This window comes from Salvelinus fontinalis, chromosome 33 (genome assembly GCF_029448725.1).
Source record: "Salvelinus fontinalis isolate EN_2023a chromosome 33, ASM2944872v1, whole genome shotgun sequence".
NCBI classification, from domain to species: domain Eukaryota; kingdom Metazoa; phylum Chordata; class Actinopteri; order Salmoniformes; family Salmonidae; genus Salvelinus; species Salvelinus fontinalis.
In genome coordinates this window covers 15,615,975-15,629,791 of record NC_074697.1, presented here as the reverse complement: position 1 = coordinate 15,629,791, position 13,817 = coordinate 15,615,975, and the positions used below count along the sequence as shown (strand labels likewise).

General features: G+C 51.3%; 1 protein-coding gene across 1 annotated transcript in view; it reads right to left on the bottom strand.

The window, feature by feature from the left end:
- Window positions 1-13,817, bottom strand: part of ryr1b (ryanodine receptor 1b (skeletal)) — a gene marked incomplete in the record, with an annotated part of 337,334 nt that overhangs the window by 242,475 nt on the left and 81,042 nt on the right. The window contains 5 exon segments of the mRNA XM_055895181.1: window positions 2,953-3,049; window positions 3,724-3,823; window positions 4,315-4,427; window positions 4,519-4,597; window positions 7,060-7,134. Of these exon segments, the coding sequence (XP_055751156.1) occupies window positions 2,953-3,049; window positions 3,724-3,823; window positions 4,315-4,427; window positions 4,519-4,597; window positions 7,060-7,134 (464 nt within the window).

Sequence of the window (13,817 nt, the reverse complement as noted above, 5' to 3'; positions counted from 1 at the left end):
GTAACAGGAGGACAGGGGGACATGGTAACAGGAGGACATGGTAACAGGAGGACAAGGGGACAGGGGGACATGGTAACAGGATGACAGGGGGACATAGTAACAGGGGGAGAAGGGGGCAGGGGGACATGGTAACAGGAGGACAAGGGGACAGGGGGACATGGTAACAGGATGACAGGGGGACATAGTAACAGGAGGACAAGGGGGCATTGGATAACATTAAGACAGAGGGACATGGTAACAGGAGGAAAGGGGGACATGGTAACATTAAGACAGAGGAACATGGTAACAGGAGGAAAGGGGAACATGGTAACAGGAGGACAGAATGACATGGCAACAGGAGGACAGAAGGACATGGTAACAGGACAACAGGACAACAGCAGGACAAGAGTACAGGAGGACAGGATAAGAGGATGACAGAGGGATATGGTAAAAGGAGGACAGGGGGGAATTGGTAACAGGAGGACAGGGTAACAGGTGGACAGGGTAACAGGAGGACAGAGGGATATGGTAACAGGAGTACAGGGTAACAGGTGGACAGGGTAACAGGAGGACAGAGGGATATGGTAACAGGAGGACAGGGGGGAATTGGTAACAGGAGGACAGGGTAACAGGTGGACAGGGTAACAGGGAGGACAGAGGGACAGCATAGCAGGAGGGCAGGGTAACAGGAGGACAGAGGGACATGATAACAGGAGGACAGAGGGACAGGATAACAGGAGAACACTGTAACAGGAGGACAGGGTAACAGGAGGACAGAAGGACATGGTAACAGATTTGACAGGGTAACAGGAGGACAGGGATATGATAACAGGAGGACTGGGGGACATGGTAACAGGGGGACAGGGAGACAAGGTAACAGGGGAACAGGGAGACAAGGTAACAGATTTGACAGGGTAACAGGAGGGCAGGGTAACAGGAGGACAGAGGGACATGATAACAGGAGGACAGAGGGACAGGATAACAGGAGGACACTGTAACAGGAGGACAGGGTAACAGGAGGACAGGAGGACAGAGGGGCATGGTAACAGGGGGACAGGAAGATAGAGGTGCATGGTAAAGGAGGACATAGGGATATGATAACAGGAGGACAGGTGGACAAGGTAACAGGAGGACAGGAGGACAGGATAACAGGAGGACAGTATAACAGGAGGACAGGGTAACAGGAGGACAGGGTGACAAGAGGACAGGATAACAGGAGGACAGGGTAACAGGAGGACAGAAGGACATGGTAACAGATTTGACAGGGTAACAGGAGGACAGGGATATGATAACAGGAGGACAGGGGGACATGGTAACAGGAGGACAGGGAGACAAGGTAACAGGGGGACAGGAAGACAGAGGGGCATGGTAAAGGAGGACAGGGTTGCAGGAGGATAGAGGGACATGATAACAGGAGGACAGAGGGACAGGATAACAGGAGAACACTGTAACAGGAGGACAGGGTAACAGGAGGACAGAAGGACATGGTAACAGATTTGACAGGGTAACAGGAGGACAGGGATATGATAACAGGAGGACTGGGGGACATGGTAACAGGGGGACAGGGAGACAAGGTAACAGGGGGACAGGGAGACAAGGTAACAGATTTGACAGGGTAACAGGAGGGCAGGGTAACAGGAGGACAGAGGGACATGATAACAGGAGGACAGAGGGACAGGATAACAGGAGGACACTGTAACAGGAGGACAGGGTAACAGGAGGACAGGAGGACAGAGGGGCATGGTAACAGGGGGACAGGAAGATAGAGGTGCATGGTAAAGGAGGACATAGGGATATGGTAACAGGAGGACAGGTGGACAAGGTAACAGGAGGACAGGAGGACAGGATAACAGGAGGACAGGATAACAGGAGGACAGGGTAACAGGAGGACAGGGTGACAAGAGGACAGGATAACAGGAGGACAGGGTAACAGGAGGACAGAAGGACATGGTAACAGATTTGACAGGGTAACAGGAGGACAGGGATATGATAACAGGAGGACAGGGGGACATGGTAACAGGAGGACAGGGAGACAAGGTAACAGGGGGACAGGAAGACAGAGGGGCATGGTAAAGGAGGACAGGGTTGCAGGAGGACAGAGGGATATGGTAACAGAAGGACAGGGGGAAATGGTATCAGGAGGACAGGTGGACAGGGTAACAAGAGGACAGGATAACAAGAGGACAGTTGTAACAGGATAACAGGAGGACTGAAAGACAGAAGGACAGGGTAACAGGAGGACAGGGTAACAGGAGAACAGATGGACAGGATAACAGGAGGACAGAAGGACAGGGTAACAGGAGGACAGAAGGACAGGGTAACAAGAGGACAGGGTAACAGGAGGACAGGGTAACGGGAGGACAGAAGGACAGGGTAACAAGAGGACAGGATAACAAGAGGACAGTTGTAACAGGATAACAGGAGGACTGAAAGACAGAAGGACAGGGTAACAGGAGGACAGGGTAACAGGAGAACAGATGGACAGGATAACAGGAGGACAGAATAACAGGAGGACAGTTGTAACAGGATAACAGGATGACAGTTGTAACAGGAGGACTGAAAGACAGAAGGACAGGGTAACAGGAGGACAGGGTAACAGGAGAACAGAAGGACAGGGTAACAGGAGGACAGAAGGACAGGGTAACAAGAGGACAGGGTAACAGGAGGACAGGGTAACGGGAGGACAGAAGGACAGGGTAACAGGAGGACAGAAGGACAGGGTACCAGGAGGACAGGGTAACAGGAGGACAGGGTAACAGGAGGACAGGTAACAGGAGGACAGGAGGACAGAAGGACAGGGTAACAGGAGGACAGAAGGACAGGGTAACAAGAGGACAGGGTAACAGGAGGACAGGTTAACAGGAGGACAGGTAACAGGAGGACAGGGTAACAGGAGGACAAAGGGACAAGATAACAGGAGGACAGAGGGACAGGATAACAGGAGGACAGGATAACAGGAGGACAGCTGTTCACCTGCGTTTGTCGTCCCCGTCATCAGGCATAGAGATGGCCAGACACTCATCCATGTGACCGTGGAACAGTCTGAGGACTTGACCACCAGCCAGGAAGCCTGTAGAGAACAACAACACACAGTCTGAGGACTTGACCACCAGCCAGGAAGCCTGTAGAGAACAACAACACACAGTCTGAGGACTTGACCACCGGCCAGGAAGCCTGTAGGGAACAACACACAGACTGAGGACTTGACCACCAGCCAGGAAGCCTGTAGAGAACAACACACAGTCTGAGGACTTGACCACCGGCCAGGAAGCCTGTAGGGAACAACACACAGTCTGAGGACTTGACCACCAGCCAGGAAGCCTGTAGAGAACAACAACACACAGTCTGAGGACTTGACCACCAGCCAGGAAGCCTGTAGGGAACAACAACACACAGTCTGAGGACTTGACCACCGGCCAGGAAGCCTGTAGAGAACAACAACACACAGTCTGAGGACTTGACCACCGGCCAGGAAGCCTGCAGAGAACAACAACACACAGTCTAAGGACTTGACCACCGGCCAGGAAGCCTGTAAAGAACAACAACACACAGTCTGAGGACTTGACCACCGGCCAGGAAGCCTGCAGGGAACAACAACATACAGTCTGAGGACTTGACCACCGGCCAGGAAGCCTGTAAAGAACAACAACACACAGTCTGAGGACTTGACCACCGGCCAGGAAGCCTGTAAGGAACAACAACACACAGTCTGTACTCTATAGGGTGAATCCTAAGGTAAGTTACCCTCAGCCAGCTCGCAGCCAGAACACACAGGGTTCATGTTCCATAGAGTCTGCATGAAGGACGCATCCACCATCAGATCACCACTGGCATAGGACAGATGCTAGAGAGAGAGAGAGAGAGAGAGAGAGAGAGAGAGAGAGAGAGAGAGAGAGAGAGAGAGAGAGAGAGAGAGAGAGGAGAGAGAGAGAGGAGAGAGAGAGAGAGAGGAGAGAGAGGAGAGACAGAGAGACGAGAGACAGAGACAGAGAGAGAGAGAGAGAGAGAGAGAGAGAGAGAGAGAGAGAGAGAGAGAGAGGAGAGAGAGAGAGGCAGAAGAGACAGAGAGACGAGAGAGACAGAGAGACAGAGAGAGAGAGAGAGAGAGAGAGAGAGAGAGAGAGAGAGAGAGAGACAGAGAGACAGAGAGAAAGAGAGAAAGAGAGAGAGAGACAGAGAGACAGAGAGAGAGAGAGAGAGAGAGAGAGAGAGAGACAGAGAGAGAGAGATCAGTCACACCAGAAGACATCCAATAGGTATTCCAATAAATAGACAGGCTAGGAGACGAAGTGATGGAGCGATAGAGAGATGTACAGATAAGATGGCCGTTCTTACAAGGTATCTCTCTGAGGAGACGCTGACCAGGATAAGGTCATCTCCCACCCTGACTTTCTCTCCCTCTGACCTCTGTTTGGACGCTGGGTGAATCGTCCACCAACACGCCTCGCCTAGGGGGAGATTTACAAGTTTATTTTACATTATTCCATCCGGGAATTCGACAAGGAACATGTCATCTTAGTAACGATCTATAGTCCATACCTACGCAGTCTTCTTGCAGGCCAACATCGAAGGACAGCTTGTCTGTTAGCGACCGAGACGTTGTCAGGCAGCTCAGATACTGAGGAGAGTGAGACAGACACAGAGAGAGAGAGAGAGAGAGAGAGAGAGAGAGAGAGAGAGACAGAGAGAGAGAGAGAGAGAGAGAGAGAGAGAGAGGGAGAGAGAGAGAGAGCAGAGTGACAGACTATTCCTCAGATACTGTAGACCAGGTATCCCCAAACCCCCAGGGGTTTGGGGATACGCAATAATAAAAATGTGATTCACATTTTATAAAAAATATATATACTGTATGTGAGAGTGGATTGTCGGCCCTCACTAGCATGGAAACTAAATACAGACACAGACTGTGTGGAAAATGATTTAAGACTGAGACTCTCTACAATACAACCCAACATTACAGAGTTATGTGCTTCCTTTCAAGCACACCCTTCTCATTAACCTGTGGTGAGTTATTCACCATTTTATATGAACAAATAAGGTTTAATATGTAAGATGGTTAAATAAAGAGCAAAATGATTGATTATTATTATATTATTATTTGTGCCCTGGTCCTATAAGAGCTCTTTGTCACTTCCCGCGAGCCGGGTTGTGACAAAAACTCACACTCATTCTTCTGTTTAATAAATGTATCGTATAGTGTGTGTAGCAGGCTTATAATGATGGCAAAAAACTACATCTGAGAGTGACCCTGGTGCTAGAGGGGGTACAGCTGACCCTGGGGCTAGAGGGGGTACAGCTGACCCTGGTGCTAGAGGGGGTACGCTGACCCTGGAGCTAGAGGGGGTACAGATGACCCTGGAGCTAGAGGGGGTACAGCTGACCCTGGTGCTAGAGGGGGTACACTGACCCTGGTTCTAGAGGGGGTACAGCTAACCCTGGTGCTAGAGGGGGTACACTGACCCTGGTTCTAGAGGGGGTACAGCTAACCCTGGTGCTAGAGGGGGTACACTTACCCTGGTACTAGAGGGGGTACACTGACCCTGGGGCTAGAGGGGGTACAGCTGACCCTGGTGCTAGAGGGGGTACAGCTGACCCTGGTGCTAGAGAGGGGAACAGATGACCCTGGGGCTAGAGGGGGTACACTGACCCTGGTGCTAGATGGGGTACACTGACCCTGGTGCTAGATGGGGTACAGCTGACCCTGGTGCTAGAGGGGATACAGCTGACCCTGGTGCTAGAGGGGGTACACTGACCCTGGGGCTAGAGGGGGTACAGCTGACCCTGGGGCTAGAGGGGGTACACTGACCCTGGTGCTAGATGGGGTACAGCTGACCCTGGTGCTAGAGGGGGTACAGATGACCCTGGAGCTAGAGGGGGTACAGCTAGAGGGGATACGCTGACCCTGGTGCTAGAGGGGATACGCTGACCCTGGTGCTAGAGGGGGTATGCTGACCATGGTGCTAGAGGGGGTATAGCTGACCCTGGAGCTAGAGGGGGTACAGCTAGAGGGGATACGCTGACCCTGGTGCTAGAGGGGATACGCTGACCCTGGTGCTAGAGGGGGTACAGTTGACCCTGGTGCTAGAGGGGGTACGTTGACCCTGGGGCTAGAGAGGGTACAGCTGACCCTGGGGCTAGAGGGGGTACACTGACCCTGGTGCTAGAGGGGGTACACTGACCCTGGTGCTAGAGGGGGTACAGCTGACCCTGGTGCTAGAGGGGGTACAGCTGACCCTGGTGCTAGAGGGGGTACAGTTGACCCTGGGGCTAGAGGGGGTACGCTGACCCTGGTGCTAGAGGGGGTACAGCTGACCCTGGTGCTAGAGGGGGTACAGCTGACCCTGGTGCTAGAGGGGGTACAGGTGACCCTGGGGCTAGAGGGGGTACAGCTGACCCTGGTGCTAGAGGGGGTACAGGTGACCCTGGTGCTAGAGGGGGTACAGATGACCCTGGTGCTAGAGGGGGTACACTGACCCTGGGGCTAGAGGGGGTACACTGACCCTGGTGCTAGAGGGGGTACAGCTGACCCTGGTGCTAGAGGGGGTACAGGTGACCCTGGTGCTAGAGGGGGTACAGATGACCCTGGTGCTAGAGGGGGTACAGCTGACCCTGGGGCTATAGGGGGTACAGCTGACCCTGGTGCTAGAGGGGGTAAAGATGACCCTGGTGCTAGAGGGGGGGGTACAGCTGACCCTGGGGCTAGAGGGGGTACGCTGACCCTGGAGCTAGAGGGGGTACGCTGACCCTGGTGCTAGAGGGGGTACACTGACCCTGGGGCTAGAGGGGGTACAGCTGACCCTGGTGCTAGAGGGGGTACGCTGACCCTGGTGCTAGAGGGGGTACAGCTGACCCTGGTGCTACGGACAGACGGACAGACGGACAGACAGACAGACAGACAGACAGACAGGCAGACAGAGAGACAGACAGACAGGCAGGCAGACAGAGAGAGGCAGGCAGACAGACAGACAGACAGACAGACAGACAGACAGACAGACAGAGAGGCAGGCAGGCAGACAGACAGACAGACAGACAGACAGACAGACAGACAGACAGACAGACAGAAGGAGAGACGGTTCTCACCATGCTAGAGTGGTAGTGTCTGAGCAGGATAGCATGGCCGTACAGCAGGGTGCGGTGGCCTCCTCCTTGGGAAGACTGGGGACAGAATGGACACACACATAGGGTTAACTGACTGCACTAACACACTGTCTACAGAGGAAGGCCTTTCCTCCTCCTCCTCCTCCTCCTCCTTGGGAAGACTGGGGACAGAATGGACACACACATAGGGTTAACTGACTGCACTAACACACTGTCTACAGAGGAAGGACTTTCCTCCTCCTCCTCCTCCTCCTCCTCCTTGAGAAGACTGGGGACAGAATGGACACACATAGGGTTAACTGACTGCACTAACACACTGTCTACAGAGGAAGGCCTTGCCTCCTCCTCCTCCTCCTCCTCCTCCTCCTCCTCCTCCTCCTCACTCCCCCTCCTCCTCCTCCTCCCCTTCCTCCTCCTCCTCCCCCTCCTCCTTCTCCTTCTCCTCCCACTCCCCCTCTTCCTCCTCCTCCTCCTCCTCCTCCTCCTCCTCCTCCTCCTCCTCCCCCTCCTCCTCCCCTTCCTCCTCTCCTCCTCACCTCCTCCTCCTCCTCCTCCCCCTCCTCCTCCTCCCTCTCCTCCCCCTCGCCCTCCTCCTCCTCCCCCTCGCCCTCCTCCTCCTCCCCACTCCCCCTCCTCCTCCTCCTCCCCTTCCTCCTCCTCCTCCTCTCCTCCTCCTCCTCCTCCTCCTCCTTCTCCTCCTCTTCATCCACCTCCTCGTCCTCCACCTCCTCCTCCTCCTCCTCCCCTAAACCTCCTCCTCCCCCTCCTCCTCCTCCCACTCCTCCTCCCCCTCCTCCTCCTCCCTCTCCTCCCCCTCGCCTCCTCCTCCTCCTCCCCCCTCGCCCTCCTCCTCCTCCCACTCCTCCTCCTCCTCCTCCTCCTCCTCCTCCTCCTCCTCCTCCTCCTCCTCCTCCCCCTCCTCCTCCCCCTCCTCCTCCTCCCACTCCTCCCCCTCCTCCTCCCCTACCTCCTCCTCCTCCCCCTCCTCCTCCTCCTCCTCCTCCCACTCCTCCTCCCCCTCCTCCTCCTCCCTCTCCTCCCCCTCGCCCTCCTCCTCACCCCCTCGCCCTCCTCCTCCTCCCACTCCTCCTCCTCCTCCTCCTCTTCCTCCTCCCACTCCTCCCTCCCCCTCCTCCTCCTCCTCCTCCTCCTCCTCCAGATCAAAGGGGAAGGGTGGACACAGATCTGTGAAGGGTAACTGGATCTCCTCATATGAACAACAACAACAACAAAGAAGAGATATTGTTCAAAAATATTATTGAACATCTCTTCTTCACATATCATATCCACAACTAACACTGACACCCAGAGAGACACAGTGACACCCAGAGAGAGAGTCACAGTGACACCCAGAGAGAGGTACAGTGACACCCAGAGAGAGAGATACAGTGACACCCAGAGAGAGAGATACAGTGACACCCAGAGAGAGATACAGTGACACCCAGAGATAGATACAGTGACACCCAGAGAGAGGTACAGTGACACCCAGAGAGAGATACAGTGACACCCAGAGAGAGGTACGGTGACACCCAGAGAGAGGTACGGTGACACCCAGAGAGAGGTACAGTGACACCCAGGGAGAGATACAGTGACACCCAGAGAGAGAGATACAGTGACACCCAGAGAGAGAGATACAGTGACACCCAGAGAGAGATACAGTGACACCCAGAGAGAGAGGTGCAGTGACACCCAGAGAGAGATACAGTGACACCCAGAGAGAGAGAGGTACAGTGACACCCAGAGATAGATACAGTGACACCCAGAGAGAGGTACAGTGACACCCAGAGAGAGATACAGTGACACCCAGAGAGAGATACAGTGACACCCAGAGAGAGGTACGGTGACACCCAGAGAGAGAGGTACGGTGACACCCAGAGAGAGGTACAGTGACACCCAGGGAGAGAGATACAGTGACACCCAGAGAGAGATACAGTGACACCCAGAGAGAGATACAGTGACACCCAGAGAGAGATACAGTGACACCCAGAGAGAGATACAGTGACACCCAGAGAGAGTCACAGTGACACCCAGAGAGAGAGTCACAGTGACACCCAGAGAGAGAGATATAGTGACACCCAGAGAGAGAGTCACAGTGACACCCAGAGAGAGAGATACAGTGACACCCAGAGAGAGATACAGTGACACCCAGAGAGAGAGTCACAGTGACACCCAGAGAGAGTCACAGTGACACCCAGAGAGAGATATACAGTGACACCCAGAGAGAGATACAGTGACACCCAGAGAGAGAGATACAGTGACACCCAGAGAGAGATACAGTGACACCCAGAGAGAGAGGTACAGTGACACCCAGAGAGAGATACAGTGACACCCAGAGAGAGTCACAGTGACACCCAGAGAGAGGTACAGTGACACCCAGGGAGAGATACAGTGACACCCAGAGAGAGATACAGTGACACCCAGAGAGAGATACAGTGACACCCAGAGAGAGATACAGTGACACCCAGAGAGAGAGAGATACAGTGACACCCAGAGAGAGATACAGTGACACCCAGAGAGAGATACAGTGACACCCAGAGAGAGATACAGTGACACCCAGAGAGAGAGGTACAGTGACACCCAGAGAGAGATACAGTGACACCCAGAGAGAGAGATACGGTGACACCCAGAGAGAGAGATACAGTGACACCCAGAGAGAGATACAGTGACACCCAGAGAGAGAGATACGGTGACACCCAGAGAGAGAGATACAGTGACACCCAGAGAGAGATACAGTGACACCCAGAGAGAGATACAGTGACACCCAGAGAGTTACAGTGACACCCAGAGAGAGAGGTACAGTGACACCCAGAGAGAGATACGGTGACACCCAGAGAGAGTCACAGTGACACCCAGAGAGAGATATAGTGACACCCAGAGAGAGAGACACAGTGACACCCAGAGAGAGAGTTACAGTGACACCCAGAGAGATATACAGTGACACCCAGAGAGAGATACAGTGACACCCAGAGAGAGGTACAGTGACACCCAGAGAGAGAGATACAGTGACACCCAGAGAGAGAGATACAGTGACACCCAGAGAGAGAGATACAGTGACACCCAGAGAGAGATACGGTGACACCCAGAGAGAGAGATACAGTGACACCCAGAGAGAGATACAGTGACACCCAGAGAGAGAGATACGGTGACACCCAGAGAGAGAGATACAGTGACACCCAGAGAGAGATACAGTGACACCCAGAGAGAGATACAGTGACACCCAGAGAGTTACAGTGACACCCAGAGAGAGAGGTACAGTGACACCCAGAGAGAGATACGGTGACACCCAGAGAGAGTCACAGTGACACCCAGAGAGAGATATAGTGACACCCAGAGAGAGAGACACAGTGACACCCAGAGAGAGAGTTACAGTGACACCCAGAGAGATATACAGTGACACCCAGAGAGAGATACAGTGACACCCAGAGAGAGGTACAGTGACACCCAGAGAGAGAGATACAGTGACACCCAGAGAGAGAGATACAGTGACACCCAGAGAGAGAGATACAGTGACACCCAGAGAGAGATACAGTGACACCCAGAGAGAGGTACAGTGACACCCAGAGAGAGGTACAGTGACACCCAGAGAGAGGTACAGTGACACCCAGAGAGAGAGATACAGTGACACCCAGAGAGAGGTACAATGATGCCCAGAGACGGAGTAAATAAATAAAAGTGTTACAACCAATCACATCCCATCACATGATCTGCCACATAACAGCTTAACAAATACAGAGAATTTTAAACCTACCTTTTCTCAACATCCAGCAAGGTTTCAAACAAGAAAACAGAATTAGTGTTGTAGTCATAATAACCATCATCACCACCACCGTCAGTAGTCTATTGATTAGCTAGGTCTAGTGAGAGGAAATCACTTCAGTAGTCTATTGAATAGCTAGGTCTAGTGAGAGGAAATCACTTCAGTAGTCTATTGATTAGCTAGGTCTAGTGAGAGGAAATCACTTCAGTAGTCTATTGATTAGCTAGGTCTAGTGAGAGGAAATCACTTCAGTAGTCTATTGATTAGCTAGGTCTAGTGAGAGGAAATCACTTCAGTAGTCTATTGATTAGCTAGGTCTAGTGAGAGGAAATCACTTCAGTAGTCTATTGATTAGCTAGGTCTAGTGAGAGGAAATCACTTCAGTAGTCTATTGATTAGCTAGGTCTAGTGAGAGGAAATCACTTCAGTAGTCTATTGATTAGCTAGGTCTAGTGAGAGGAAATCACTTCAGTAGTCTATTGATTAGCTAGGTCTAGTGAGAGGAAATCACTTCAGTAGTCTATTGATTAGCTAGGTCTAGTGAGAGGAAATCACTTCAGTAGTCTATTGATTAGCTAGGTCTAGTGAGAGGAAATCACTTCCGTAGTCTATTGATTAGCTAGGTCTAGTGAGAGGAAATCACTTCAGTAGTCTATTGATTAGCTAGGTCTAGTGAGAGGAAATCACTTCAGTAGTCTATTGATTAGCTAGGTCTAGTGAGAGGAAATCACTTCAGTAGTCTATTGATTAGCTAGGTCTAGTGAGAGGAAATCACTTCAGTAGTCTATTGATTAGCTAGGTCTAGTGAGAGGAAATCACTTCAGTAGTCTATTGATTAGCTAGGTCTAGTGAGAGGAAATCAATTCAGTAGTCTATTGATTAGCTAGTTCTGGTGAGAGGAAATCAATTCAGTAGTCTGATCCCAGATCTGTTTGTGCTGCCTTGCCAATTCATAGAAGTCAGTTGGCAAAACAGCACAGCCTTTAGTCCCAGGCTGAAATAGTGTGGGCCTCAGATCCCTGGGTTAAATCAAACTCAATCTAGAATGATCTATGTCAATAAGACCAGTGGAGTGAGTGGGTAGTGGAGTGAGTGGAGGGACAGGTGTGTTAAGAGACATCTATTAAATCTTGGTTCAAATCAGGCTGGGGGAGGGGGGCGGTGGGGGGGGGGGGGTGTAATATTAGGGGTATTGGCCTAGCCAGAACATTCCTCCTTTAGGGGGTGTCATGTAACCCTTCCTTGCCCCTTGCCCCTGACACAGTCATCCGGGACTCTCCCGGCCAGCTGGGCTGCATGCCATGCTATTCTCATCACCAGCCTGACGCTGGAAATGCCAGGCTTCAGCTACAACAAGCTAACTAACACGGTTATGTCTGGTTAGGTTTCATTTACAACTAGCTAACTAACTAACACGGTTATGTCTGGTTAGGTTTCATCTACAACTAGCTAACTAACTAACACGGTTATGTCTGGTTAGGTTTCATCTACAACTAGCTAACTAACTAACACGGTTATGTCTGGTTAGGTTTCATCTACAACTAGCTAACTAACTAACACGGTTATGTCTGGAAAGGCTTCAGCTACAACAAACAAACTAACTAACAGGGTTCTGTCTAGAAAAGTCAGGCTTCAGCCAAAACCTGGCTAACTGACATGTTTCTGTTTGGAAATGCTTCAGCTACAACTAGCTAAAAAACGAACACAGGTTCTGTCTGGAAAAGTCAGGTTTCAGCTACAACTAGCTAACTAACCAATTAACATGGTTCTGTCTGGAAATGCCAGGCTTCAGCTACAACTAGCTAACTACTAAAACGGTTCTGTCTAGAAAGGGCAGGCTTCAGCTACAACTAGCTAACTACTAACATGGTTCTGTCTAGAAAGGGCAGGCTTCAGCTACAACTAGCTAACTACTAACACGGTTCTGTCTAGAAAGGGCAGGCTTCAGCTACAACTAGCTAACTACTAACATGCTTCTGTCTAGAAAGGGCAGGCTTCAGCTACAACTAGCTAACTACTAACACGGTTCTGTCTAGAAAGGGCAGGCTTCAGCTACAACTAGCTAACTACTAACATGGTTCTGTCTAGAAAGGGCAGGCTTCAGCTACAACTAGCTAACTACTAACATGCTTCTGTCTAGAAAGGGCAGGCTTCAGCTACAACTAGCTAACTACTAACACGGTTCTGTCTAGAAAGGGCAGGCTTCAGCTACAACTAGCTAACTACTAACACGGTTCTGTCTAGAAAGGGCAGGCTTCAGCTACAACTAGCTAACTACTAACAGGTTCTGTCTAGAAAGGGCAGGCTTCAGCTACAACTAGCTAACTACTAACACAGGTTCTGTCTAGAAAGGGCAGGCTTCAGCTACAACTAGCTAACTACTAACACGGTTCTGTCTAGAAAGGGCAGGCTTCAGCTACAACTAGCTAACTACTAACAGGGTTCTAGCTAACTCTAAAGGGCACTTCATTACAGGCGTCTCTAAAGGACACTTCATCACATTGGTCTCTAAAGGACACTTTATTACAGGCGTCTCTAAAGGACACTTCATTACAGTGGTCTCTAAAGGACACTTCATTACAGGGGTCTCTAAAGGACACTTCATTACAGTGGTCTCTGAAGGACACTTCATTACAGGGGTCTCTAAAGGACACTTCATTACAGGGGTCTCTAAAGGACACTTCATTACAGGGGTCTCTAAAGGGTCTCTAAAGGACACTTTATTACAGGAGTCTCTAAAGGGTCTCTAAAGGACACTTCATTACAGGGGTCTCTAAAGGGTCTCTAAAGGACACTTCATTACAGGGGTCTCTAAAGGGTCTCTAAAGGACACTTCATTACAGGGGTCTCTAAAGGGTCTCTAAAGGACACTTCATTATAGGAGTCTCTAAAGGACACTTCATTATAGGAGTCTCTAATGTGTGTGTGTCCAGGACTCTCTCTATGATAGGAGTGGAAGGGAGTGATAATAGTGCTTCATGAA